Here is a 26004-nt window from a genome sequence, read left to right as displayed (position 1 = left end):
TACTAAAAGTACAAAAATTAGCTAGATGTGGTGGCGCATGCCTGTAGTCCCAGCTACTCGGGAGGCTGAGGCAGGAGAATTGCTTGAACCCGAGAGGCAGAGGTTGCAGTGAGCCGAGATCGTGCCACTGCACTCTAGCCTGGCGACAAAGCAAGACTCTGTCTCAAAAAAACAAAAAACAAAAACAAAGTGTGTATTTAGACTTTGATCTGCTTCCCATAAAGAAACATCTACCACAAAGCAAAATAAAAACCAACTGTGTTGACTGAAAGCAAGATTTCAGAACAGGGCCTGGAAAGTGTCCCCTGAAAATGCTTCAGAGTGAAAACTTACACAAAAGAACTTCTGGTTAAACATGGCAGAGGAGTCTCTTGTGAATCTGTCTGCTCCCTCCCAAGCGCTACCAAAGATAGCAACACAGGAGTAAAAAGAGTTAAAAAAAAAAAAAAAAAAAACCCTGACAAGGTCTCTGAGAATAGAAGAGGAGGCAGCAGCAGACGTGGATGTCACCACATTTTCGGAAGGTGGGAAGCAGAGGAAGGAGTGGAGTGGTGAGTCACACAGAGGCGTGGAGGGAGCTGAGGCCTGATTCCACAGAGGGGAGGAGAGAGGCAGGTGTAGCTGCTGGGAGACAGAGGACGGCGCTGTGAATGGCAGGAGTGTGGTGCCTGCCTGAGAGCTAGGTGAGAGGAGGCCTAGGCGGGCAGTGGGCTGTCTGCTCCTGCCCACTCCTGAAGGAGACCTGAGGTTTACTCCCTGGGGAATTTGGATCAGCACATCAGGTACTATGAAGAGCAGGTACGGGATACAGAACTGGAAATATGGGGAACAAAAGAAAATCTAGATACTAAAAGGTAAATTCTCAGCCCCTTTTCCTCACCCTGCTGCTAGATAACCTAGGAGCCAGGCACATTTCTCACCCCTTCACCCCACCCCAACCTGGCCCCTACTCCACAACCACCACCTGAAAATGAAAGAACCCTTTTCTGTAGAAACTGAGCAGGCTCAAAGGGAAGACCTTTAGATACAGGCGTTTGGGGCCCTCAATGGAACAGCAGCTCAGGGACCACCACCCTGCACAGGGAAGTCCCCCATTAGTCAGGCTTTACCCAAGCAGGCTGGCCATCCATGTAGTCATCTCTTCAGCACATAGTCCTTTAATATGATCAGAGAGAAGAAGAAAACTTTTAAAAATGCTATAAAATCCTCAGGGAGATAAAATAAGATTTATATCTCAAGGTTCATTTCCATGAACTGGCAGAAAACCAGGGATAAAGAAAAGACCCTAAAAGGATCCAGAAAGAAAACAGGTGACTCCAAAGGATCAGGAATGAGAATGGGAGTAGGTTTCTCAGCAGCAGTGCTGGAAGCTGGAGCAGAATGGAGCGAGGCCCTTCCGAATTCTGAGTGAGAATGACTTACAGCCTAGAGATCTAAACCCAAACCATTAGTCAAGAGGAATGGTGCAGTAAAAAGATGTTTTCAGGCTGGGTGCAATGGCTCACACCTGTAATCCCAGCAGTTTGGGAGCCCGAGGCGGGCCAATCACGAGGTCAAGAGATTGAGACCATCTTGGCCAACATGGTGAAACCCCGTCTCTACTAAAAATACAAAAATTAGGCATGGTGGCACGTGCCTGTAGTCCCAGCTACTCGGGAGGCTGAGGCAGGAGAATTGCTTGAACCCGGGAGGCGGAGGTTGCCGTGAGCGGAGATGGTGCCACTGCACTCCAGCCTGGGCAACAGAGCAAGACTCGTCTCAAAAAAAAAGAAAAAGAAAGTAGGTAATGTCCAAAACTGACAAATCAACAAAATAGCAGTATAGGCATTTTTAGGAAGATGGGAGGCAGTTAAAACTGGGAAAAACAACGGAAAAGGATGAACTGGCTACCTCTGGCAATCAGAGGAAGGATGGGATTGAGTGGGATTGGGTAGAACGGTGCACTGCTATTTTTCATTATATACCTTTTAGTACTTTTGACTTTTTTTTTTAAGTTGGGTTCTCACTCTGTCACCCAGGCTAAAGTGCAGAGGTAGGATCATAGCTCACGGCAACCTTGAACATTTGGGCTCATATAATCCTCCCACCTCAGTCTCTGAAGTAGCTAAGCCTACAGGTGCACGGTGCCATGTCCAGCTAATTTTTTTTTTTGTAGAGACAAGATCTCACTATGTTGCCCAGGCTGGTCTAGAACCCTTGGCCTCAAGTGATCTTCCCTCCTTGGCCTCCCAAAGTGCTGGTATAACCCACATGAGCCACTGTGCCCAGTCCCTTTTGACTTTTTAATTTTTGTGCGTATTTACATTATTTTCACAAAAATAAAAGGTAATTTTTAAAAGAAAAAAATTTAAATTTAAATTGAGAAAAACAAAATAGCAAAAAATGTTAGTCATTGATTACTTACATCTCTGATTTATTTCCATTCTGCTGACTTTTCTCTTTCTCTTTATCTTTCTTTCTTTCTTTCTTTCTTTTTTTTTGAGACAGAGGCTCACTCTTTTGCCCTTTTGCCCAGGCTGGGGTGCAGTGGTGTGATCTCAGCTGACTGCAACCTCCTCCTCCTTGTTTAAGAAATTCTCCTGCCTCAGCCTCCTGAGTAGCTGGATTACAGGCATGTGCCACCATACCTGGCTAATTTTTTTGTGTGTATTTTTAGTAGAGAGGAGGTTTCACCATGTTGGCCAGACTGGTCCCGAACTCCTGACCTCAAGTGATCTGCCCACCTCAATCTTCCAAAAGTATTGGGATTACAGGCGTGTGCCACCATGCCTGGCCCCAAGGCTTAACTCTTGATTGGAAAATATGATAGAGTTGCCAGATGAAATATATTTAGGATATGCTTACACTAAAAAGTTATTTATTATTTTTCTGAGATTCAAATTTAACTCATCCTCTTGTATTTTTATATTCTATTTGTTTGCTAAATCTGGAACCCTAAAAAGTGGACTCTTTTTTCTCTAACCCCGCAAGCTAGGACTGTGACCAAAGAGAGACATAAAACCAGAAAGTTCTTCTGCAATTAATATTCACAACTAACTGACTAAATATTCTGGTCAAGGATGAGCAGTGATTTGGTACCTAGTACAGATGTGCATGGTGTGATGCCAACCAGCCCCTGGCCAGTCTCTGCGAGCCTAGAAGCATACATACTTAAGGGAGTGCAGGTCTTGCCCTGCCACCTGCAGCAGCGCACCCCGCCTCCCCCACCTCTTTCCCCTCCGTCTGGTCCTCCTTTCTCCATCTGTCCCTTAGGGCTTAGGAGCTGAGCCCAAGGCTTCTGTAGGCTATCACCATCCCTGGGCTGCATTCTTCCTTCTGAGAGGGGGCAGGGCAGGATGAGAAGTGACCTCAATTTAGCTAAATTCAGGAGTGAGATGACATCCATTTCACTATCTTTTGCTTTTTATGGAAAAAACTATCTCTTTAGGCAAATTTCTTACATAGTTGCTTAATCTTGTCTACAATGTGCTTTATTTAAGAGTTTCACTCCCAGAGGAGGATTTTGTTCTTCAGTTGTGGAGTGATCTCTATCACCAGTGACTAAAGGTAGGAATGGAATAATTTTCTCCCTTTTATGCTTAGGAAGCTATCCTTTGGTGTTAATAGAATTAAGACTAAGGAAACAGATGAGTCCTCCTGAAAGCTAAAATCATCTCTGGAATATATAAATATGTAATTTGGAAATACATAAATTTATACAGTAAAAGAGAAACCGTTAAAATCTGGGTATGTACAAATACAGAAGAATACAAATATAAAGCATTTTTATTGTTTTGACATTAATTATTCCTTTTTTTGAGCAGATGTTGGAGCACAGAAAGCCATACCGCAAAATATGATGCTTCGGCATGCTGAGTGCTTTGAAAATTGAAAGGCCTCGGAAATAAGCCTCAGTCTAAGGTCTCCCTCTGACCTCCCCCTACCTCCCTTTCTCTCTGATCCCGTCTCTCCCAAAGCACAGAATGAAGCTGTTCGCTGAAGTTCTCTTATCTACCTAGAAACTGGACCCCCAAAGAGGAACACAATTGCCTTTTATCCCTTCCCTGAAATTTCATTAACCAGAGAAAATTAAAACTTCTATCACAGAGGAAGAGACTGAACATTAAACACCATAGCTACAGCCCAGACAAACTTCTTCCCAAACCATTGTTTGTTCTTCCGCCCCATTAAATTGCCAGAGAATCATTCACAAGATAAAGTCTGCCTTTGGGTCCATTCATTTCCCACTAAAAATCTTTCACTCCTACACCCTCATCTCTCCTTCCTCCATGAAGAAGTGTCTATAAACCTCTAAGCCTCATTGGGTTATTGGGTAATCATTCTCATGCAGTTCCCCTGTGCTCTGCATTTTAAATAAATTTGTATGCCTTTTTCTCCTACCTGCCTTTTGTCATTTTCAGTGAACCTTAAGAAGGTAAAGGCGGAAGCTTTCCTTCTTTGCCCCTACACAGTGTCAACAACAGCCAGCCAGGCAAAGGGTTTCAAAAACCCAAGTGGGATTAAGATGATTAGCCACATGGCTCTATTCTACAAACTAGTGGTCAGAATAACAAGAGTTTGCTTATTAGGAGGGCGAGGTGGGAGGATTGCTTGAGTTCAGGAGTTTTGAGACCAGCCTGGGCAACACAGTGAGACCCTATTTAATAAAAATAAAATAAAAGTCTCTATTTAATAAAAATAAAATAAAAATGTTTAAGTTTGCTTAAACATTTTCAAAGCTTTCTAAAAACAAATGACTGTGTCCATATATATATATATTTAATTATAAAGTAATCATGTGGCCGGGCGCGGTGGCTCAAGCCTGTAATCCCAGCACTTTGGGAGGCCGAGACGGGCAGATCACGAGGTCAGGAGATCGAGACTAGCCTGGCTAACACGGTGAAACCCTGTCTCTACTAAAAAAATACAAAAAACTAGCAGGGCGAGGTGGCAGGCGCCTGTAGTCCCAGCTACTGGGGAGGCTGAGGCAGGAGAATGGCGTGAACCCGGGAGGCGGAGCTTGCAGTGAGCTGAGATCCGGCCACTGCACTCCAGCCTGGGCGACAGAGCAAGACTCCGTCTCAAAATAAATAAATAAATAAAGTAATCATGTAAAATATTCAATCATGTTCAATCATTCATTTATTGTAGACCTGTGAGATGACCATTCTTTTGAATTCTCCCAATGAATTAGGAGCTCAGTTCAATCCAAGAAAGTTTTTGTATCTTTCACACAGCTCTAATTGTTTAAAGGTCTTCCATTTAAAGATGAAATCTAGCTTTATATAGCTCTCATTCTTTGGCCCTATGCTTGCCTTGAAAATTAAGGAAGAACAAGCCATCTTCTACAAAACAGCCTTCAAAGGTCTGAAGACATTACAGGGCTTCTGGAAATGCATTCTCTGCTCCTCCAGTAACCTGATCTGCAGTTCTCCTCCTCCATCTTCCTGTGAGCACTTTAGTTCACTGATGATAGGCTTAAAATAAGACACTCACACTGAAGTTCTCCTGGTATGGCCTGAGGCTAGCAAATAGTGAAGGACTGACTTTCTGTGATCTGAACACTGAATATCCATCCAGTAAAGTAAAAGCAGATAGTAGAGTACTGTTTTAAGAATACCAGTTTTAAGGTTTCTGGCAGAGGAAAGACTTGTCTGATTGAACAGAAAAAAAAAGCTTGTATTTACAACAGATTAAAACATTCACACATTTTGATATAGAAATGCCATTTTATATGAATACAAGTAATGGATTAACAGACAAGCTTTGCAAGACAGAAGCTAACCAACCTAATTTTAATCGTCACTACCTTTTCAGTCAGGCGCTGGGTAACTTCCTGCCGTAAGAAGCCTTAGGGGGATGCAATTTCCATTGCTTTGTGATGTTAATTTAAGGCAATTATCATAAGTAGACTCCTAAAAAGTTTTGCATATTATTTGTCCTTGTGAAAGCCCAGTGCTGTTGGAGAGTCAGGATGCTGGAGAAGCCCTAGGAAAGGAATAGTCAGAATTTATGTTTTGTTTTGTTTTTGTTTTTGTTGAGACAGAGATTCACTCTGTTGCCCAGGCTGGAACGCAGTGGCACAATCTCTGCTCACTGCAGCTCCCCACCCCCAGGGTTAAAGTGATTCTCCCACTTTAGCCTCCTAAGTAGCTGGGATTATAGGTGCGCACCACCATGTCCCGCTAATTTTTGTATTTTTGGTAGAGAGGGGGTTTCACCATGTTGGCCAGGTTGGTCTCGAACCCCTGACCTCAAGTGATCCACCTGCCTTGGTCTTCCAAAGTGCTGGCATTACAGGCGTGAGCCACCGCACCCAACCTACAATTTTTTTTTTTTTTTTTTAAGAGACAAGTCTTGCCACGTTGCCTAGGCTTGACCTTGGACTTCTGGGCTCAAGAGATCCTCCCAAGTAGCTGGGATTACAGGTGTGCACCACCACACCTGACTTAGATACTTCTGTAAGAGCTGAAGATCCCAAAGTTTGAAAGCTTTCAGTGTTTTGCAGCTTTCCTCTGAAAGGCTGGAAACCCTTCTCCAAGAGCACTCTCCACTTAGGTTTTTTTTTTTTTTTTGAGACAGAGTCTTGCTCTGTCGCCCAGGCTGAGGTGCAATGGCGCGATCTCAGGTCACTGCAACCTCCACCTCCCTGTAACCTCTGCCTCCCGGGTTCAAGCGATTCTCCTGCCTCAGCCTCCCAAGTAGCTGGGATTACAGGCGCCTGCCACCACACCTGGCTAATTTTGTATTTTTAGTAGAGATGGGGTTTCAACACATTGGCCAGGCTAGTCTCAAACTCCTGATCTCAGGCGATCCACCCACCTTGGCCTCCCAACGTGCTAGGATTAAAGGCATGAGCCACTGCCTCTGGCCTCCATTTAGTATTTTTGTGGCACCTGCATTTTCAGTTTTTTCTCGGCAGGAAGGGCAAGAATAAAACTGCTTCTCCAGTTCATTTGGCTGTATTAGAACAGTTTTGTTGTGTATGGAGGGGAAAAAAATGGGCATTTTTTTCTCCTTGACACTTCCGGGACCACTATGCATTTAAGTTACGTGCTGAGCTTGACTGTGGTGGGAAGAAAGGTGACCCTGGGGTCCATGGCTCAGTGGTCCCGTAACCAACTAGGAGGCCTCCTTGAGCCATTTCCAGGTGTGGGAGAGGATTCACCTGTTGGATTGTCCCCCCACCCCCTGCGTTGCATGGATCAAACTTGGAATAGAACAGCTGAAAGTGCTGGAGGATAAATAAGGACCAGCTGGAAGGCTGGGTGTGGTGGCTCACACCTGTAATCCCAGCACTTTGGGAGGCCGAGGCAGTGGATTGCCTGAGATCAGGAGTTCAAGACAAGTCTGGCCTACATGGTGAAACCCCATCTCTACTAAAAATACAAAAAGATCAGCTGGCCATGGTGCCGTGTGCCTGTAATCCCAGCTACTCAGGAGGTTGAGGCAGGGGAATTGCTTGAACCACAGAGGTGGAGGTTGCAGTGAGCTGAGATCACGCCACTGCACTCCAGCCTGGGCGACAGAGGCAGAATCCGTCTCAAAAACAAAAAAAACTGAAACGTGGGGCTGTCCACGTTTCACTTAGGTATAAACCTGGATTTGGCAAAACATAGTAAAATTTGGCAAAACATAGTAAAAACTTTAAAAGTGTGCATGAGGACTGGGCACGGTGGCTCACACCTGTAATCCCCAAACTTTGGGAGGCTAAGGCAGAAGAATTGCTTGAGCGCAGGAGTGAGTTCGAGACCAGCCTGGGCAACATGACAAAACCCTGTCTCTATGAAAAATTTAAAATTAGCTGGGCGTGGTGGCGTGCCTGTCGTCCCAGCTACCTGGGAGGCTGAGGTAGGAGGATTGCTTGAGTCCAGGAGGTCAAAGCTGCTGTGAGCTTCCACCAAAGTCTGTGTGTCCCCAGTTAAAAAAAAAAAAAAAAAAGCCTGGCGCGGTGGCTCACACCTGTAATCCCAGCACTTTGGGAGGCCGAGGCCAGCGGATCATGAGGTCAGGCGCTCGAGACCATCCTGGGTAACATGGTGAAACCTCGTCTCTATTAAAAATACAAAAAATTAGCCGGGCGTGGTGGCGGGCGCCTCTGCTGCCCAGGTTGGAGTGCAGTGGTGCAATCTTGGCTCACTGCAGCCTCTGCCTCCTAGGTTCAAGCAATTCTCCTGCCTCAGCCTCCCAAGTAGCTGGCATTACAGGCATGCACCACCACACCTGGCTAATGTTTTGTATTTTTAGTAGAAACAGGGTTTCACCATGTTGGCCAGGCTAGTCTTGAACTCCTGACCTCAGGTGATCTGCCCACCTTGCCCTCCCAAAGTGCTGGAATTACAAGCATGAGCACCATTTTTGTATTTTTATTAAGATGGGGGTTCATTTCATTTTGGCCAGGTTGGTCTCAAACTCCTGACCTCAGGTGATCTGCCCACTTTGGCCTCCCAAAGTGCTGGGATTACAGGCATGAGCCACCATGCCTGGCCTTGATTAATTTTTTATAGGGACAGAGTCTCACCATGTTGCCTAGGCTGGTCTTGAACTCCTTGGCTCAAGCAATTCTTACACCTTGTCCTCTTCAAGTGCTGGGATTACAGGCATGAGTCATCTTGTCTGACTAAGGATTTCTAATGTAAAATTTTTCAGGTAGAAGGAAAATGAAACCAGATGGAGGGTTAGAGATAGATAAGGAATGGAAAACAAATAAAGTGGTAAATATATATAAGATCTAATGTTTCATTGGATTAAAAAATATACCACAACAATAAGAAGGCCTAAATAATGGAGAGATACACCATACCATGTTCATGGATTGGGGGATTTGATATAATGATGTTGATTCTCCCCGAGTTGATCTATGGACTAAATATAGTCCCAATTAAAATACCAGCAGCCTATATTTCTAGAAATTGATGCTAATTTTTTTTTTTTTTTTTTTTTTTTTGAGATAGAGTCTCACTCTATCACCCAGGCTGGAATGCAGTGGCACGATCTCAGCTCACTGCAACCTCCGCCTCTCGGGTTCAAGCAATTCTCCTGCCTCAGCCTCCTGAGTAGCTGGGACTACAGGCACGTGCCACCACACTCAGCTAATTTTTTGTATTTTTAGTAGAGATGGGGTTTCACTGTGTTAGCCAGGATGGTCTCAATCTCTTGACCTCCTGATCTGCCTGCCTCGGCCTCCCAAAGTGCTGGGATTACAGGCGTGAGCCACTGCGCCCGGCTGATGCTAAAATTTATATCAAAAAGCAAAAGCTAAAACAGCCAAAACAGTTTTGTAAAAGAACACATTTGGAGAACTCATATGACCAGATTTTAAGACTTACTATAAATCTATAGCAGGATTGGCAAACTGGCCCGCAGGTTAGCCTGCAGCCTGTTTTTGCAGGGTTTAAAAGCTAAAACTGCTTTTTCCAGTTTTCAATGGTTGAAAAAGGAAACCAAACATGTATGTAGCAGGAATTATATGTAGCCCACCCTTTACATTTGCAAACTCATGAGCTGTAGTAATCAACACAGTATGGGTTGGGTGTGGTGGCTCATGCCTGAAATCCCAGCACTTTGGGAGGCTGAGGAGGTAGGTGGATCACTTGAGGTCAGGGGTTCGAGACCAGCCTGACCAACATGGAGAAACACCATTTCTAACAACAACAACAACAACAACAAAAATTAGCCAGTTGTGGTGGTGCACGTCTGTACAGCTACTTGCAAGACTGAGGAAGGAGAATTACTTGAACCTGGGAGGCAGAGGTTGGAGTAAGCCAAGATCATGCCACTGCACTCCAGCCTGGGTGACAGAGTAAGACTCTATCTCAAAAACAAAAACAGGCTGGGCATGGTGGCTCATGCCTGTAATCCCAGCACTTTGGGAGGCCGAGGCTGGTGGATCACCTGAGGTCGGGAGTTCAAGACCGGCCTGACCAACATGGTGAAACCCCATTTCTACTAAAAATACAAAATTAGCCGGGCATGGTGGCGCATGCCTGTAATCCCAGCTACCCGGGAGGCTGAGGCAGGAGAATCGCTCGAAGCCGGGAGGAGGTTGCGGTGAGCCAAGATAGCGCCATTGCACTCCAGCCTGGGCAACAAGAATGAAACTCCATCTCAAAAACAGCAAACAACAACAACAACAATAACAAATGCCACAATATTGTATTAGCAAAAGCAAGGACACATAGATCAGTGGAACAGAATACAGAGTCCAGAAATAGATTCACACATATATATGGTTACTTGATTTTTGACAAAGTTACCAAGGCAATTGAGCGAAAGAATAGTCTTTTCAACAAACTCTGCTGAAGCAATTAGATACTCATATGAAAAAAAAAAAAAGAAAAAAGAATCTCAACCTATGTGGAGAGACAGTTCTCCATGGGCCTTTCATATATTTGCACACTTTTTTTTTTTTGAGATGGAGTCTTGCTCTGTCGCCCTGGCTGGAGTGCAGTGGTATGATCTCGGCTCGCTGCAATCTCTGCCTCCCAGGTTCAAGCGATTCTCCTGCCTCAGCCACTGGAGTAGCTGTGATTCCAGGCGTCTGCCACCATGCCTGGCTAATTTTTGTATTTTTAGTAGAGACAGGGTTTCTCCATGTTGGCCAGGCTGGTCTCAAACTCCCGATTTCAGGTGATCAACCCTCCTCGGCCTCCCAAAGTGCTTGGATTACAGGAGTGAGCCACCGTGCTGGGCCTTTTTTTTCTTTTTTTTTGAGTTCTTAAGTTCATTTTATTTTTTTATTTTTTATTATACTTTAAGTTCTAGGGTACATGTGCACAACATGCAGGTTTGTTACATATGTATACATGTACCATGTTGGTGTGCTGCACCCATTAACTCGTCATTTGCATTAGGTATATCTCCTAATGCTATTCCTCCCCCCTACCCCGCCTTGTTTTTTTTTGAGACAGGTTCTCACTTTGTCACCCTGGCTAAAGTGCAGTGGCACAATCATGGCTCCCCACAGCCTCAACCTCCCAGTCTCAAGCAATCCTCCCACCTCAGCTTCCTGAGTAGCTGGGACTATAGGCGTGTAACACCACACCTGGCTACTTTTTTAGTTTTTGTAGAGACAGGGTCCCACTATGTGGCCCAAGTTGGTCTTGAACTACTGGACTCAAGCAATCCTCTCACTTTGGCTTCCCAAAATGCTGAGATTGGCCGGGTACTGTGGCTCATGCCTATAATCCCAGCACTTTGGGAGACTGAGGTGGGCGGAACACCTGAGGTCAGGAGTTCGAGACCAACCTGGCCAACATGGCAAAACCCCGATTAGCCAGGTGTATTGGCATGCACCTGTAATCCCAGCTACTTGGGAGATTGAGGCAGGAGAATCAGTTGAACCCGAGAGGCGGAGGTTGCCGTGAGCCAAGATTGTGCCATTGTATTCCAGCCTGGGCAACAAGAGTGAAACTCCATCTCAAAAAAACACCAAAAAACACCAAGTGCTGAGATTACAGGTGTGAGCCACTGTGCCCAGCCTATTTGTACATCTTAAGAGTTAAACAAAGGCCAGCATGTTGGCTCATGCCTGTAATCTCAACACTTTGGGAGGCTGAGGCAGGAGGATTGCCTGAGGTCAGAAGTTTGGGACCAACCTGGGCAAAACGGTGAGACCCTGTGCCTATGTTTTAAAGATATTAAAAAAAAAAAAAAGTTATATCTTTTTAAGGATGTTTGTCCTCGAAACAGCCTGGAGATAGTGTCTATCTCCAGAGCAAAGGGCAGGTGTATTTACTGTCCAGATAAAAGTAATTGCTCTGGAGAAAAGGTTGGGCAAATATGCTTGTAGTTCTTCTTTATTAATTATTGATGTCCTTTCAATTTGGGGTTCTTCGGCTGTGAAACAAACCCACTTCGTATACCTCATCTAACTGTGCCCCTTGGCATAGCGCCTGTGGGACTTGGGGGACAAGGGGAGGCAGGGCAAACATGAAGCTCATGCTGCTTGTTGTGCTGTGAGTAATGAAGATCTTTTCTTTGTCTCAGAATCTGTGTCTTTTGCCAGTATCCTTTGAAATTGTTGTATGGATACTTGTTAGGTTGAAATAGGAGTAAAATCTTACATCCTTTAGTGTTCTTTTTTTTTTTGGAGACGGAGTCTCGCTCTGTCACCCAGGCTGGAGTGCAGTGGCCGGATCTCAGCTCACTGCAAGCTCCGCCTCCCGGGTTCACGCCATTCTCCTGCCTCAGCCTCCCGAGTAGCTGGGACTACAGGCGCCCGCCACCTCGCCCGGCTAAGTTTTTGTATTTTTAGTAGAGACGGGGTTTCACTGTGTTACCCAGGATGGTCTCGATCTCCTGACCTCGTGATCCGCCCGTCTCGGCCTCCCAAAGTGCTGGGATTACAGGCTTGAGCCACCGCGCCCGGCCTTTTTTTTTTTTTTTTTTTTTTTTTTGAGATGGAGTCTCACTCTGTTGCCCAGGCTGGAGTGCAGTGACCGGATCTCAGCTCACTGCAAGCTCCGCCTCCCGGGTCTACGCCATTCTCCTGCCTCAGCCTCCCGAGTAGCTGGGACTACAGGCGCCCGCCACCTCGCCCGGCTAGTTTTTTTGTTTGTTTGTTTGTTTGTTTGTTTGAGACAGAGTCTTGCTCTGTAGCCTGGGCTGGAGTGCAGTGGCCGGATCTCAGCTCACTGCAAGCTCCGCCTCCCGGGTTTACGCCATTCTCCTGCCTCAGCCTCCCGAGTAGCTGGGACTACAGGCGCCCGCCACCTCGCCCGGCTAGTTTTTTGTATTTTTAGTAGAGACGGGGTTTCACCGTGTTAGCCAGGATGGTCTCGATCTCCTGACCGCGTGATCCGCCCGTCTCGGCCTCCCAAAGTGCTGGGATTACAGGCTTGAGCCACCGCGCCCAGCCTGTGATTTTTAGGGTAATTCAGTGGGCTTGAAGAACATGCAATGGCCTGGGACAAAGTCTGTTGGGCCTGCAGAGGAGTCAAGGGTTTGTGACAAAAGTCTGTCCTGGTGTGTTGACATACTTCAGTCTTTCCTCCTGCAAAACGAGTTCAGTTAATGAAAACTCAGGGAGGGAACCAGAGGTAATTGTTTCCTTTGGTGTTCTGGACTAAATTTAGGCAGATAAGGGAACAACTTCATCTTAGGCTTTGGGAGGAATAAAGAATTGACAGACAGGAGTGTGGTGGTGGGTGAGGTCAGAGAGACCTTGAGGCTTCTTCATCAGTTCAGCATGTCAAAATACATTTTGAGGTATTGGTTTCTGAGCCCCAACACCCAGTTACTGTACTTGAATGCTTCCAGGGATGGGGAATTCACCACTTTAAAGGAAGCTCTTTTGTCTCTCAGTGTGTCTGCTACCTGAGCCTAGAACAGACAGCCGAGTCATGCCAGCTAAATAGAAACTTTCAGGACTAGCCAGTCGCGATGGCTCACACGTGTAATCCCAGCATTTTGGGAGGCTGAGACAGATCACTTGAGCTCAGGAGTTCGAGACTCAGCCTGGGCAACATGGCGAAACCCTGTCTCTATTTAAAACCAAATCCAAACTTGCTCATTTCCTCTGGACACATTCTTTCTGACTCCTTCCAGCATCTTTTGTAAACCCAGGTGTCACTGTTCTGGTTAAAATCCTTCAGTGGCTCCCCATTCTTGGGATCTAGCCAGGATCCCTGCCTGGCCTACTGGCCTTGCTGACCTCTGCAACCTCATCTTCTCCATTCTCTACCTGCCCTGCCCCCCAGCCCCTCCTACCCCGTATCTTGCAATTCTCTTACCAGGCCATGCTCTTTCTTGCTCTGACCGACTCCCCTTTTCTCAGAAAATTGCTCATTCTTCAGTTCTCCAGGATCACTTCCCTGACCCCAAGACTAGATTGGGTCCCTTCCTTGCTTATTCATGGTTGTAGCACGCTGGACTTCTCTTTACTAGTACTTGTCAACGCTGAAATTCTCCACTTACTTGAGCAATTAGTTCACTAATGTCTGCTCCTCCACTCGATGGTAAAGTTCAGGCGAGCAGGGCTCCGAGTGTGCTCTCATTGCCTCTCCAGCACCTAGCAATGTGCCTGGCAAGTATTCACCGGATGGATGGATTACTCGCTCCAGGAAGGCGGGCCCCAACCTGCGTGGCTGTGGAGACCCCTGGAAGTGGACCTATCTATCCCTGACCCGGGCCCCCTGATATCCCTTAGGATGAGGCGGTGCCTGGGAAACTCCCAGGGCAAGAAAGATACAGCATAGCTCTGACTGGCATCCAGCTGCCAACTGGAAGAGGGCGCTCCGACTCTGTGCTTAGGGACCTCAGTTTTCCCACCGGTTCCCAGCAGGGTCGACCGCGAAGGGCCCTTGCAGCCCTGGGTAGACCCAGGGCATGCGCCGCGGGCTGCGGCGGTCTGAGGAGCCAGGAGCCGCTCTGTGCCCCCGCAGGCCGCCGCTCCGGGCGAGGGCGCTCCAGGCTGGTCTTCTGGAGCAGTCGTGCGCTGACGGGGCCCCTCTGGCTGGCAGGTGGTGGCGCAGTGCGCGACGGGAAGGCGGCGGGCTATCCGGTCTTCGGCTGCAGCGGGCACCATGGTCGGTGGCGAGGCGGCAGCTGCAGTGGAGGAGCTGGTCTCGGGGGTGCGGCAGGCGGCCGACTTCGCGGAGCAGTTCCGCTCCTACTCAGAGAGCGAGAAGCAATGGAAGGCCCGCATGGAATTCATCTTGCGCCACCTGCCCGACTACCGCGACCCGCCCGACGGCGGTGGCCGCCTGGACCAGCTGCTGTCCCTCTCCATGGTCTGGGCCAACCATCTCTTCCTAGGCTGCAGGTGCGGACCCCTGCCGGCCGGCTGATCCTGTCCCCTCTCTTCCGACCCTCAAGCCCTCTTCCAGGGCTCACCCCTGACCCGAACCTCTGCCCCAGACTGAACCCGCTCCCAACCTCCATCCGCATTGCCCGGCCCGAAGACTGATTCCCACCCTGAAGGCCCCTTGGAACGATCCTTATCTTTGAGCCTCAGTTTTCTCTTCTGGTAAAAGGGTGGTTATGATGACTGTAATAATTAAAGGGTGAAGAGCTAAATACATGGCGGGTTCAAAAGTTGCTATTGTTATATGTATTACTACCATTATTAGCTCAAACCATCACCTTTGCAGTGTGCATTCGAAGTCCGTTAGCCTCTGTCACCTACATGGCAAAGTGCAGAGACAGAAACGGAGATCCCCATTTTACAGATGAAAAAGCTTAGGGAGGGAAGTGATGTAACTAGGACCATGCAGCTTCTGGCAGGTTTGATGGATTTTAACCACTAATGACAGGATGTAATCTGTATCCTGTGCCTTTTTGTCCTCACTCCACAGCCCACTGGGTCCTAAGTAGGAACCAGCTTTACCTCTTTGTTTTCCCTCTTATGAAAATGACCGATGCCTTTTTGTCAAGGTCCCAAAGCCCACTTCATCCTGGCTGCTGCACCAAAAGGACAAAGACTCGCTTTTGAAGTGCCTGATAAGGCATTCCCTTCACCCCTCCATGAGGAAGGTGGCAAATCTTGAGACTCCCTGTTAGAGAGCCTCCATTTTCCTGAAATTGTGTTAGGAAAATAGGGTGACTTGGTTTGATCTTGGTTTCTATACCTATTATGGTTGCCTGACTCTGGTCATTTGGCCCCTCCAGGCCTAAGCCACTTGGTTTTGCTTCACATATTGGGGTTTATTAGAACAGTACGTAGGGAACCAATGCCAGAGGCACCCGTCCCTTTTCCCTGCCTTCTAGGTGCTCCTGGGAAATCCTGGTTTTCCATGGTTAGGCGAATGTCAGAGAATTGGGCAAATAAATAATGTTTTTGTTAGACTGACATTCCATGTATTTAAAAAATAAACAAAAATATTTTGGCCCTCATCCCGTATCTGAGAATATCTGTTGTTAGATGTACAGTGCCTCTGTTCTTCTAAATCTTGAAACATTTGCTCTACTGGTATTTATAAAGTCCACTTCTGTATCTACAAGCAAGAAGTGTTCACAGGACCAGGCGCAGTGTCTCAAGCCAGTAATCCCAGCACTTTGGGAGACCGAGGCAGGAAGATCACTTGAGGTCAGGAGTTCGAGACCAGCCTGGCCAACATGGTGAAACCCTGTCTCTACTAAAAATACTAAAATTAGCCGGGCATGGTGGCACATGCCTGTAATCCCAGCTACTCAGGAGGCTGAGGCAGGAGAATTGCTTGAACCTGGGAGGTGGAGGTGGCAGTGAGCCAAGATCACACCACTGCACTCCAGCCTGGGGGATACAGCAAGACTCCATCTCAAAACCTTGTGCTGAACATGTATAGGTTTGCCCTGCAGTATCAGATCAGTTCTCTGAGAGTTGATTTTATGGTTGAGCAACCTGCAGTTTCTTATTAATTCACAATGACAATTCTTCCGAGGTTTTTACCTTATTACTTTTTATTGTGCAGTTACAATAAAGACCTTTTAGACAAGGTGATGGAAATGGCCGATGGGATTGAAGTGGAAGACCTGCCACAATTTACTACCAGAAGTGAGTTAATGAAAAAGGTAAATAGGATTTCCAAGTGTATGTGATGAAATGGTGTAGAGTTAACAGTCCCTGCTTTGATGACACTATATTAGAGTATTGTTTTTGAGTGCTCTTGTTTACTACCCCAAAGACCTATACCTTTTCATTATTATTTCCCCATAATTGGTATAACCTTTTCATAAGTAGTTGACAACACATTGTGATAAATTATGCGTTGTTGATGAGGTAACACATAAGCTTAACTTCTTCTGGGTGATTAGGAACATTGTTTTGAGATTTTTGCTTGATGTTTAAAAAAATGTTGGCTAGAATACTTGTTTCCTACTTGTTAAAAAATCTTGTTGGTAATAGAGTAACTAACTCATCCTTACCCTGGCCGTGAGTGCTGACCTGACTAGTTTGGCTTCTCTGATTTGCTGATAGGAATGTGGCTGGAGCAATGTCGATACCATAGCTGTTCTCTATCCTGTGGGGTCTGATCTCAGGCGATGGATTTTTTACAGTGAGTCTTGCCTAGAGTCTTGAATCTGGATGCTGGAGCTGGGCCTATAGAGAGTGTGGCAGAAAGAACCTCAGAGTATGGAGCTGGGCATCCCAGCTATTAATACTTTACAGAATCACCCCCAATATGTACTTGTTTCACATTTATCTGCTCAGGCAGCAGAATTAATTGCTCGCTTATCTTCCAAAATTCCTTTGGCACTTTATCCAGACCTCTTTTAAAGCAGTTGTGACCTTGAGGGAAGAGATGGTGTCTAAAGTTTTATTTAGTCTTTAGTACTCCCAAACCTAGTATACTTATACCCCAGAGAAGGTACTCAGAAAATACTTATAAAATCGACTGAAGCAATAGAGTAAAAAGCTACTGGTCCCTTTTTGGGTCTGCCCTTAGAAACATAGGTAAGCCCATTCCTCCACATTCAGGTCTTGTCTTGGGAGGTGGGGCACATACAGAGGTCCTCTTCCGAATGGGTGTCAAGGATCTAATCAAATCCTCAGTTGCTCGTAAAGTATTTCAGTCCCAAACAGCACACCCCACTTGATTTTCAGGATGGTTTGTTTTTCTTAAAAAAGTATGCTTTTAGTTTTAATCTGAACCTGGGGAAAAGCTTCAGGTTGGTTTTTGAGATGCTATTATGTTTTTAAAATTGGCTGTTATCTCAATGCAGTACTCCTGACAAAAAATAAATAAATAAGTAAAACCAGCTGTTACAAAGGGGCTACTGTTTTTAGCCAGGGGGCAATGTGAATTGCGAGTTTGTGGCTTTTTGGATCTTCTCAGGTAATACTTAAAAACTTATTGGGCAGTCCTTGGGTGTCCTATAGTGAGGTTCTTGGGGCCCAGCCAGGGAGGAGCTAGTTTCTGGCTGCTGGAGTATACCTTATGGGGCAGGGGCAGAGGCAGAGGTAGGCAGGGAGTGAGGTGAGCCTTTATTTTTAATTTATTTTTTAGACAGAGTCTCACTTTGTCACCCAGACTGGAGTGCAGCAGCACGATCTCGGCTCACTGCAACCTCTGCCTCCAAGGCTCAAGTGATTCTAGCACCTCAGCCTCCTCAGTAGCTGGGATTACAGCCGGGTACTACCACACCCAGCTAATTTTTGTATTTTTAGTAGAGATGGTTTTGCCATGTTTTCCAGGCTGGTCTTGAACTCCTGGCCTCAAGTGATCTGCCCACCCTCCCAAAGTGCTAGGATTACAGGCATGAGCCACTGCACCTGGCCGAGCCTTTATTTTTTAACTGCTGTGGTAGATTCTTTCCTTTTTGTTTCTAAGAGATTTTCTGATTTTCCTTTTTTTTTTGAGACGGAGTTTTGCTCTTGTTGCCCAGGCTGGAGTGCAATGGTTCAGCTCACTGCAACCTCTGCCTCGCAAGTTTAAGTGATCCCTTGCCTCAGCCTCCCGAGTGGCTGGGATTACAGGCACCTGCCACCACGCCCGGCTATTTTTTGTATTTTTAGTAGAGATGGGGTTTCACCATGTTGGCCAAGCTGTTCTCCAACTCCTGACTTCAGTTGATCTGCCCACTTCAGCCTCCCAAAGTGTTGGGATTACAGGCGTGAGCCACCATGCCTGGAAAGGTTTTCTGGTTTTTTATATCAGTTCTCCATTATACTTCTCTGTCTTATATGTTTTCTGAAAGGTATCTGAACTCCTTCCAGTCATGTTGGGTATTAGAGATCAGAACACCTAATGACATTGGGCTGCAGACCCCAGTAGGAGACTGAGGAGGTTTGGCACGTCCCAAACATTATAGACCAGTGTGAAATGTGTGTGTGTGTGTGTGTGTGTTAGGATCTTTCTGAAACATCCTAAAGGGGTCTTATACTTAAAAAATGTACAGAGCCCCTGCCCTGGGATGTTCATTCTTGACACTGTCATTGCACAGTGTGAGTCTACAGAGAAGAGTCCTCAGGCATGAAATTATCATCTTGAAACCAGTGCTGCCATCTTACTAATCATTAGCAGTTAGCTATGTGGAAGAAACCTGTACAGAGGCCATACTTCTATAGCATTTTTATATTATTTTATTTTTGTTTTTTGAGACAAGAGTCTCGCTCTGTCACCCAGGCTGGAGTGCAGTGGCTGGATCTCTGCTCACTGCAAGCTCCGCCTCCCGGGTTTACACCATTCTCCTGCCTCAGCCTCCCGAGCAGCTGGGACTACAGGCGCCCACCACTACGCCCGGCTAGTTTTTCGTGTTTTTTCTAGTAGAGACAGGGTTTCACCGCGTTAGCCAGGATGGTCTTGATCTCCTGACCTCGTGATCCACCCATCTCAGCCTCCCAAAGTGCTGGGATTACAGGCTTGAGCCACCGCGCCCAGCCAGTCTCTAGCATTTTTGAATTGTGTGTTGCAACTTCCTTCAAATAAAACCTATATTTTTCTAAGTAGCCAGGTTTAACTTTAGTCTGTTGATGCCACTGTAAGTGAAATTCAGCTGATTCTGAAAGGTGAGATACTTCGTGGGTGCATAGAGTTTTGCCAGTTTTGTTTTGTGCATAGAGTTTTGCCTGTTGCTCAGGCTGGAGTGCAGTGACTTGCTCACAGCTAACTGCAGCCTTGACCTCCCAGGCTCAAGTGATCCTTGCACCTTAGCCTTCCCAGTAGCTGGGACTACAGGTGTGCGCCACTATGCTTGGTTAAGTTTTGTAGAGACCAGGTTTCGCTGTGTTCTCCAGGCTGGTCTCAAATGATCCAACTGCCTCAGCCTCCCAAAGTGCTGGTGTGAGTCACTGTGCCTGGTGAGTCTTTAAGACTTCTAGATAAGCCCATTCTGAGAACAAGTCATCTGATCTGTGTACCATGACAAATTTGTGTGGTATTGAAGGCTGTCCCCTCTCCATTGAAGGCCACTGGAAAGAGAGCCATGAGGACTTTGGAGCAGTTTTGTCCTTTGCCTGCAGTTTTTGCACACATGATAGAGGATGCTGATAAACATTAGGCAACATTGCCAGCCCATAGACAAAATACTCCTGATGTCCAGCCATACACCTGAAAACGTCTGTTGTTGTTCTGCCCAGAATTGATCTTTAGCTAAAAAATTAGAGTTTAGTTGAGTTTTAAAGCTAGCTACCAAGTGGGAGTAAATTTCCTGGCATTGTTGGTATCTCAAGACAGACAGTGAAGATGATTTGGAGGCACAGGCTCTTTAAGATTTTAAAAATACTTTATGGCTATTCTGCAGCTTTGAGGCAAGTACAGCTCTGCAATCTGTCCAGCTCTTTTTTTAAGTCTGAGAAAAGAAATGAGCATTGGTTTCTGACAGGTGGGATTTGTTGGACAGTTGCAGTATATGATTTTTTTTTTCTTTTGAAAGGGGATTGAAACACACATACATTGAGTAAGCAATCTTGATTATCTAACTGCCATCCTAGGCTCCTGCTAGCAGCCTTTGTGGTTGCTCACCTTACCAATTAATGAGCGATAATTAACAAAGAGCAGCAGCTGACTCAGGAAAGGTGTCATTGCTATGACTGTCAGAGTTGATATGTCCAAGGTAATGTCTTAAGGAGAAAGGAGTGATTGACTAGGAAGCTATCATTACTGACTCAAAGAAGCTGTCAACCTAATTATGTGGTCCGTTTTTTCTGAGAACATTTTTATCCCAAGAGGGAAAATGGCAGTATGAAAAGTGACTATGAAGGCCAGGCGTGGTGGCTCACACCTGTAATCCTAACACTATGGGAGGCCGAGGCAGGCAGATCATGAGGTCAGGAGTTCGAGACCAGCCTGACCAACATGGTGAAACCCCCATCTCTACTAAAAATACAAAATTTAGCTGGGCGTGGTGGTGCGTGCCTGTAATCCCAGCTACTCAAGAGGCTGAGGCAGGAGAATCACTGGAACCTGGGAGGCAAAGGTTGCAGTGAGCAGAGATCACACCACTGCACTCCAGCCTGGGCAACAGAGCGAGACTTTGCCTCAAAACAAAAAATAATAAACAAAAAGAAAAGTGACTATGAAATTTGAAAGCCCAGGTGCATTGGCTCATGCCTATAATCCCAGCACTTTGAGAGTCTGATGAGGTGGGCAGATCATTTGAGGTTCAGAGTTCAAGATCAGCCTGGCCAACATGACAAAACCCCATCTACTAAAAATACAAAAATTAGCCAGGTGTGGTAGTACATGCCTGTAGTCCCAGTTACTGTGGAAGCTGAGGCAGGAGAATCACTTGAGCCTGGAAGGTGGAGGTTGTAGTGAGCCGAGATTGCACCACTGTACTCTAGCCTGGGTGATGGGGTGAGACAGTTTCAAAAAAAAAGAAAGAAAAAGAAATTTCAAAGAAAAGTAAGAAAAACAAGTGTGCCTGATTTTGTGCATTTTGTTATCTTGGTAAGCTCTGAGGTACTAGAGCTGCCGCTTCCTTGGTGGAAGCAGCTGTGATTCTAAGATGGTGCAAATGTTGGTGAGTAAAAAAAAAAAAAAATCAACCTGGCCTGGTGGCTCCGCCTGTAATCCCAGCACTTTGGAAAGCCGAGGTGGGAGAATTGCTTGAGCCCAGGAGTTCCAGACCAGCCTGGGTAGGATAGTGAGACTTTTGTCGCAACAAAAAATAAAATAAAAACTATCTGGGCATGGTGGCACATGCCTATGGTCCCAGCTACTCAAGAGGCTGAGGTGGGAGGATCACTTGAGCCTGGGAGGTTGAGGCTGCAGTCAGCCATGATCGTACCACTGCACTCCAGCTTGGGTGACAGAGTGAGACCCTGTCTCAAAGAAAAGTTAAAAAAAAAATCAGCCATCAGATTAGTTAAATCAGAGGTCTTGTTGTACCCCAAGATAAACGCTCATTGGAGCTACTTGTCTTTTACTCTTTATCCACTAGAAATAGAAGCCAGAAAAGGTGTGTCTCATCCCACAGACCAGTCTTGTCTGGAGCTCATGAGTCAGTAGTGGATCACCTGCAAACACCTGTGGAAAAGACGGTATTCACAGCAGCCCAAACCGGCAGCAGCTGTGTGCTTCCATAGCATTGGTCTGTCCTGTCATTTGAGAGATGACTTAGGGGATTTTTTTCTTTTTGGACTTAAGATGGTTACTTTAGGCATTCCCCTAAATGATGAAAGTCTTCTTATAATTTGCTTTTGCTGAGGAATTTTGTTTTTTTTCCATCTCAAAAAGACTGACTGGGACCGGGCGCAGTGGCTCACGCCTCTAATCCCAGCACTTTGGGAAGCCGACGTGGGTGGATCATGAGGTCATGAGTTCAAGACCAGCCTGGCCAAGATGGTGAAACCCCGTCTCTACTAAAAACTACAAAAATTAGCCAGGTGCAGTGGCAGGCACCTGTAATCCCAGCTACTTGGGAGGCTGAGGCAGGAGAATTGCTTAAACCCGGGCAGCAGAGGTTGCAGTGAGCCGAGATCGTGCCACTGCACTCCAGCCTGGGTGACAGAGTGAGACTCCATCTCAAAAAAAAAAAAAAAAAAAAAAAAAAGCACTGACTGGCCTACCTAGGAAACAGGTCATACCTTGAAATCTCTGATTACTAAAAAGACTCTCCGATTGATTCACTTGCACTGCTAAATGTTAAGGAAATTCATTCAAATACAAGGTGACAGCCAAAGTGATTTTTTCACACCCTGCTTAAAAGTTGTCTAAAGCCAAGTTTAAATTTACCAGAGGTGCTAGAGAGTACCCAGAAAGAATAGCTCTGCTTCATTTCACCACTATTTGAAGACATGCTTTTACAGTTTCTAATAGTGTGAAATCCAGAAATATATAACCTTCACATCTAAATATCCTGACTCAATGTGAAATGTTGTGAATTACTACCTGAATTGACTGCTTTTAATTTAGAACAATAAGTGTTTGTGTGACACTGTTTTTAGAACCTTTGACTGCAAAGCATGCCAGGAAAAGTATTTTAAGCATTTCCATTATCACTTAAATTGTGAACATTTATAGATTGCAAGTGACGAGACAGGAAAATCAAGTTCTGGCTTCCAAATGGATGGTGTGGTCAATGTTTTGCTGAATTTTCTGTATGTTGTAAAATATTAATAATTTCTGAGTATACTTACTGTCTGGATAGTACATAAATATTACATCACTGCTATATTTTAATTTATGAAGATGAATTTGAGTCACTGGACTATGTGGTTATATAACTTTTTCTTTTCTTTTTTTCCCAGCATCAAAGCTAAGCCAGAAGATTTATCACATTTTCATCATCAGCTACAGGATTAGACAGGAGGCTGGGATGAATGTGACATAGACCACAGCAGCTCTCTTAAGACTCCTGGTATTACCAACATAAAGAGGCAGGTGGAATGAGAAGGACTCTGTCTAGATTGGCTTTTTTAACATTCTCATTTTTTCCAGTAGTTATCACTGTAAAAGTATGCATGGATATTTATGTATTTATAAATCATGTACTCTAAGATGAGTTCATCAACATTGTAAAAGCCCTCTTTTCTATTTTCAGTTTTTTTTTTTTTTTTTTTTTTCTTACCAACAAGGTCTCTGTCACCCAGGCGGGAGTACAAAGGTGCAGTATTGGCTCATTGCAGCCTTGAACTCCTGGCCTCATATTTTCAGGGTTTTTTGTTTTTCGTTTTGTTTTTTTGAGACAGAGTTTTGCTCTGTCACCTAGGCAGGAGTGCAGTGGCGTGGTATATTTTCAGTTTTTAAATGTCAGAATTTTTGTTTAAAATGCCTTTTTGGGCTGGGCACAGTGGCTCACACCTGTAATAATCCCAGCACTTTGGGAGGCCGAGATGAGCGGATCACCTGAGGTTAGGAGTTTGAGACCAGCCTGGCCAACACGGTGAAACCCCGTCTCTACTAAAAATACAAAAAAAATTAGCTGGGCGTGGTGGCAGACATCTGTAATCCCAGCTACTCAGGAGGCTGAGGCAGAAGAATCGCTTGAACCTGGGAGGTGGAGGTTGCAGTGAGCCAAGATCGCACCGTTGCACTCCATCCTTGGTGACAAAAGTGAAACACTCTCAAAAAAATAAAAATGATAAAATAAAATGCCTTTTTGTTGTTGATGTAATGGCAGGTAATGAATTTTATAGTTTAGATTTTTCGACAATGTACCTTTAAGTGCAATTCTCTTTTATGGCCTTTTTCTTCCCCCACCAAGGCAAATCATATCCTTTAATTCCTATTTCCACCTGAAATTTATACCATACCTATACCCAACTACCATACATACTCATCCTTTTTTAAGAAATGAGAATCAAATCATAGACTTGAAGTACCCACCAGCTCATGGAAAGAGGCGGCCTACCAAAAAGCATCTGGCCTTAGTTTAAAACGCATTGACACAGGATTCCAGGGCTTTGTCCGGTCAGCAAGTTGATTTGTAAATTCTGTCTCCCAGTCTGCTTTTCTGGAGGAAGCCTGAGGCTTGGGTCTTCTAGACTTGAGGAACCACCTTGCACATAGCCTCTTAAGAAATGCTTGTTGCAGTCCTGCTTTGCTCTGAAATTTTGCTGTTAATGTTCCTCAACTAAGTGTCTGTTCTGTACCCCCTCTCTGCTCCTCTTTCTTGTTTAGTCCGCTCCATTAAGTAAATAGGTCTAGGCGTAAATACTGGGAGAGGGGCTTCATTTGGGAGGCAGTAGTGTAAGTTTATCACAGGAGGGGTCGCTCAACAGTGGCAGGCGCTGTGCTTGGTACTAGCGATAGTGGCAAATAAGACGTTGGACCCTGCAATCCGGGCATGGTGGCTCACGCCTGCAATCCTAGCACTTTGGGAGGCAAGGTGGTCAGATCACAAGGTCAGGAGTTTGAGACCAGCCCAGCCAACATGGTGAAACTCCACCTCTACTAAAAATACAAAAATTAGCTGGGTGTGGTGGTGTGTGCCTGTAGTCCCAGCTACCCAGGAAGCTGGGGCAGGAGACTCACTGGAACCCAGGAGGCAGAGGCTGCAGTGAGCCAAGATTACACCACTGCACTCCAACCTGGGCAGCAGAGCAAGACTCCATCTTAAAAAAAAAAAAAAAAAAAAAGCATTTTCTTAGTCTGAGTAGGATGCTATGAAGAAAATGCATTTCCATTGGTTTCTCATGAATTCCATTTCTTTATATGATATGATGCCCTGATAAAATAATAATAGCCTTTCAGGAATGCATGCACTACATAAAGCAAGTTTAAATTGTGGAATGATTTCCCTTCCATTGCTTTTATTTATTTTTGTTTTTTCAGAGCCGGGGTCTATCACTCTGTCACCCAGGCTGGAGTGCAGTGGTGCAATCATAGCTCACTGCAGCCTCAGACTACTGGCCTCAAGTGATTCTCTTGCCTCAGCCTCCCAAAGTGCTAAGAATACAGGCAGGAGCTACTAAACCTGGCCTCCTTTAGTTTGTTTTTGAAGACTTCTCTAGTTAATCAAAATCAAGTTTTGTTTCAATTTTCTAATAGGTTTTCTCTCATTGTTTCCTCACTTAAACTGCTTTTCTTCTCGTGTTTTACAATTTCTGTGGCTATCTCACATATAAAATTAACCAGTATTTTAGAATTTCATCCTTTATTTCTGGAATAGAAAATGGCAAAGAAATCTAAATGTTTGCATTTCAGCAATAGTCGTATAGGTAAAATGGCCCACTGTCAGCCTTGAAACAGTACCTCATATCACATAGAAGTTCATATACAGTGTCTTGAACAGATTGCTTGGAAATCAAAGAACAGAAAATAAAAATTGAGGCTGGGTGCAGAGGCTCCATGCCTATAATCCCAGCACTTTGGGAGGTGGGAAGATCGCTTGAATCCAGGAGTTCAAGACCAGCCTAGGTAACATAGTAAGACCCCATCTCTACAAAACAATTTGAAAAAATAGGCATGGTGATGCACACCTGTACGTAGTTCCAGCTACTTGGGAGGCTGAGGTGGGAGGATTGCTTGAGGCCAGGAGGTTGAGGTTGCAGTGAGCCATGATAGAGCTGCTGTACTCCAGCCTGGCCAATGAGTGAGACCTTGTCTCAGAAAAGAAAGATGGAGAGAGGATGAGTGACATTGACACTATTTAGCCCCTATTCTCACCTACACTAGAGCTAGAGCTTTTTTCCTTGATGTTGTGTCAGACAGGGATGCC

General features: G+C 45.5%; 1 protein-coding gene and 1 long non-coding RNA gene across 5 annotated transcripts; one reads left to right on the top strand and one right to left on the bottom strand.

Annotated features, from left to right (window-relative positions):
• Positions 1-5688: 5688 nt before the first annotated feature.
• Positions 5689-14251, bottom strand: LOC144341541 (uncharacterized). Of its 2 annotated transcripts, none has more exons than XR_013418539.1 (2): positions 13897-14251; positions 5689-5967 (listed from the first exon to the last, which is right to left on the bottom strand). It is a non-coding gene; the product is annotated as an uncharacterized LOC144341541 (long non-coding RNA). The 2 variants fall into 2 exon arrangements; XR_013418540.1 differs by having other exon boundaries at positions 13713-13946.
• A 226-nt stretch (positions 14252-14477) lies between these two features.
• CDKN2AIPNL (CDKN2A interacting protein N-terminal like) lies at positions 14478-23936 on the top strand. 3 transcript variants are annotated; one of them, XM_078005209.1, is made up of 4 exons: positions 14478-14743; positions 16371-16470; positions 16877-16955; positions 23093-23670. In XM_078005209.1, exons 1-4 carry the CDS (start codon positions 14505-14507, stop codon positions 23173-23175), a joined length of 501 nt encoding a protein of 166 aa, XP_077861335.1. In that variant the 5' UTR covers positions 14478-14504; the 3' UTR covers positions 23176-23670. The 3 variants fall into 3 exon arrangements, with proteins under 3 accessions (XP_077861335.1, XP_014996415.1, XP_014996416.1); XM_015140929.3 differs by lacking the exon at positions 16877-16955 and having other exon boundaries at positions 16371-16453; positions 23093-23936; XM_015140930.3 differs by lacking the exon at positions 16877-16955 and having other exon boundaries at positions 23093-23936.
• Positions 23937-26004: the final 2068 nt, after the last annotated feature.

This window comes from Macaca mulatta, chromosome 6 (assembly GCF_049350105.2).
Source record: "Macaca mulatta isolate MMU2019108-1 chromosome 6, T2T-MMU8v2.0, whole genome shotgun sequence".
Classification (NCBI taxonomy): Eukaryota; Metazoa; Chordata; class Mammalia; order Primates; family Cercopithecidae; genus Macaca; species Macaca mulatta.
Note: the sequence above shows the minus strand (reverse complement) of the source record. Positions and strands in the feature narration are given on the sequence as shown.

What these genes read in the sequence shown, in the direction of transcription:
- CDKN2AIPNL (XM_078005209.1), top strand. Translation starts at nt 14,505, where the DNA reads ATGGTCGGTGGCGAGGCGGCAGCTGCAGTGGAGGAGCTGGTCTCGGGG. An exon ending in GAAGTGAGTTAATGAAAAAG is followed by an intron (nt 16,471 to 16,876) that starts GTAAATAGGATT and finishes ATTTGCTGATAG; the next exon opens with GAATGTGGCTGGAGCAATGT. An exon ending in CAGGCGATGGATTTTTTACA is followed by an intron (nt 16,956 to 23,092) that starts GTGAGTCTTGCC and finishes TTTTTTTCCCAG; the next exon opens with CATCAAAGCTAAGCCAGAAG.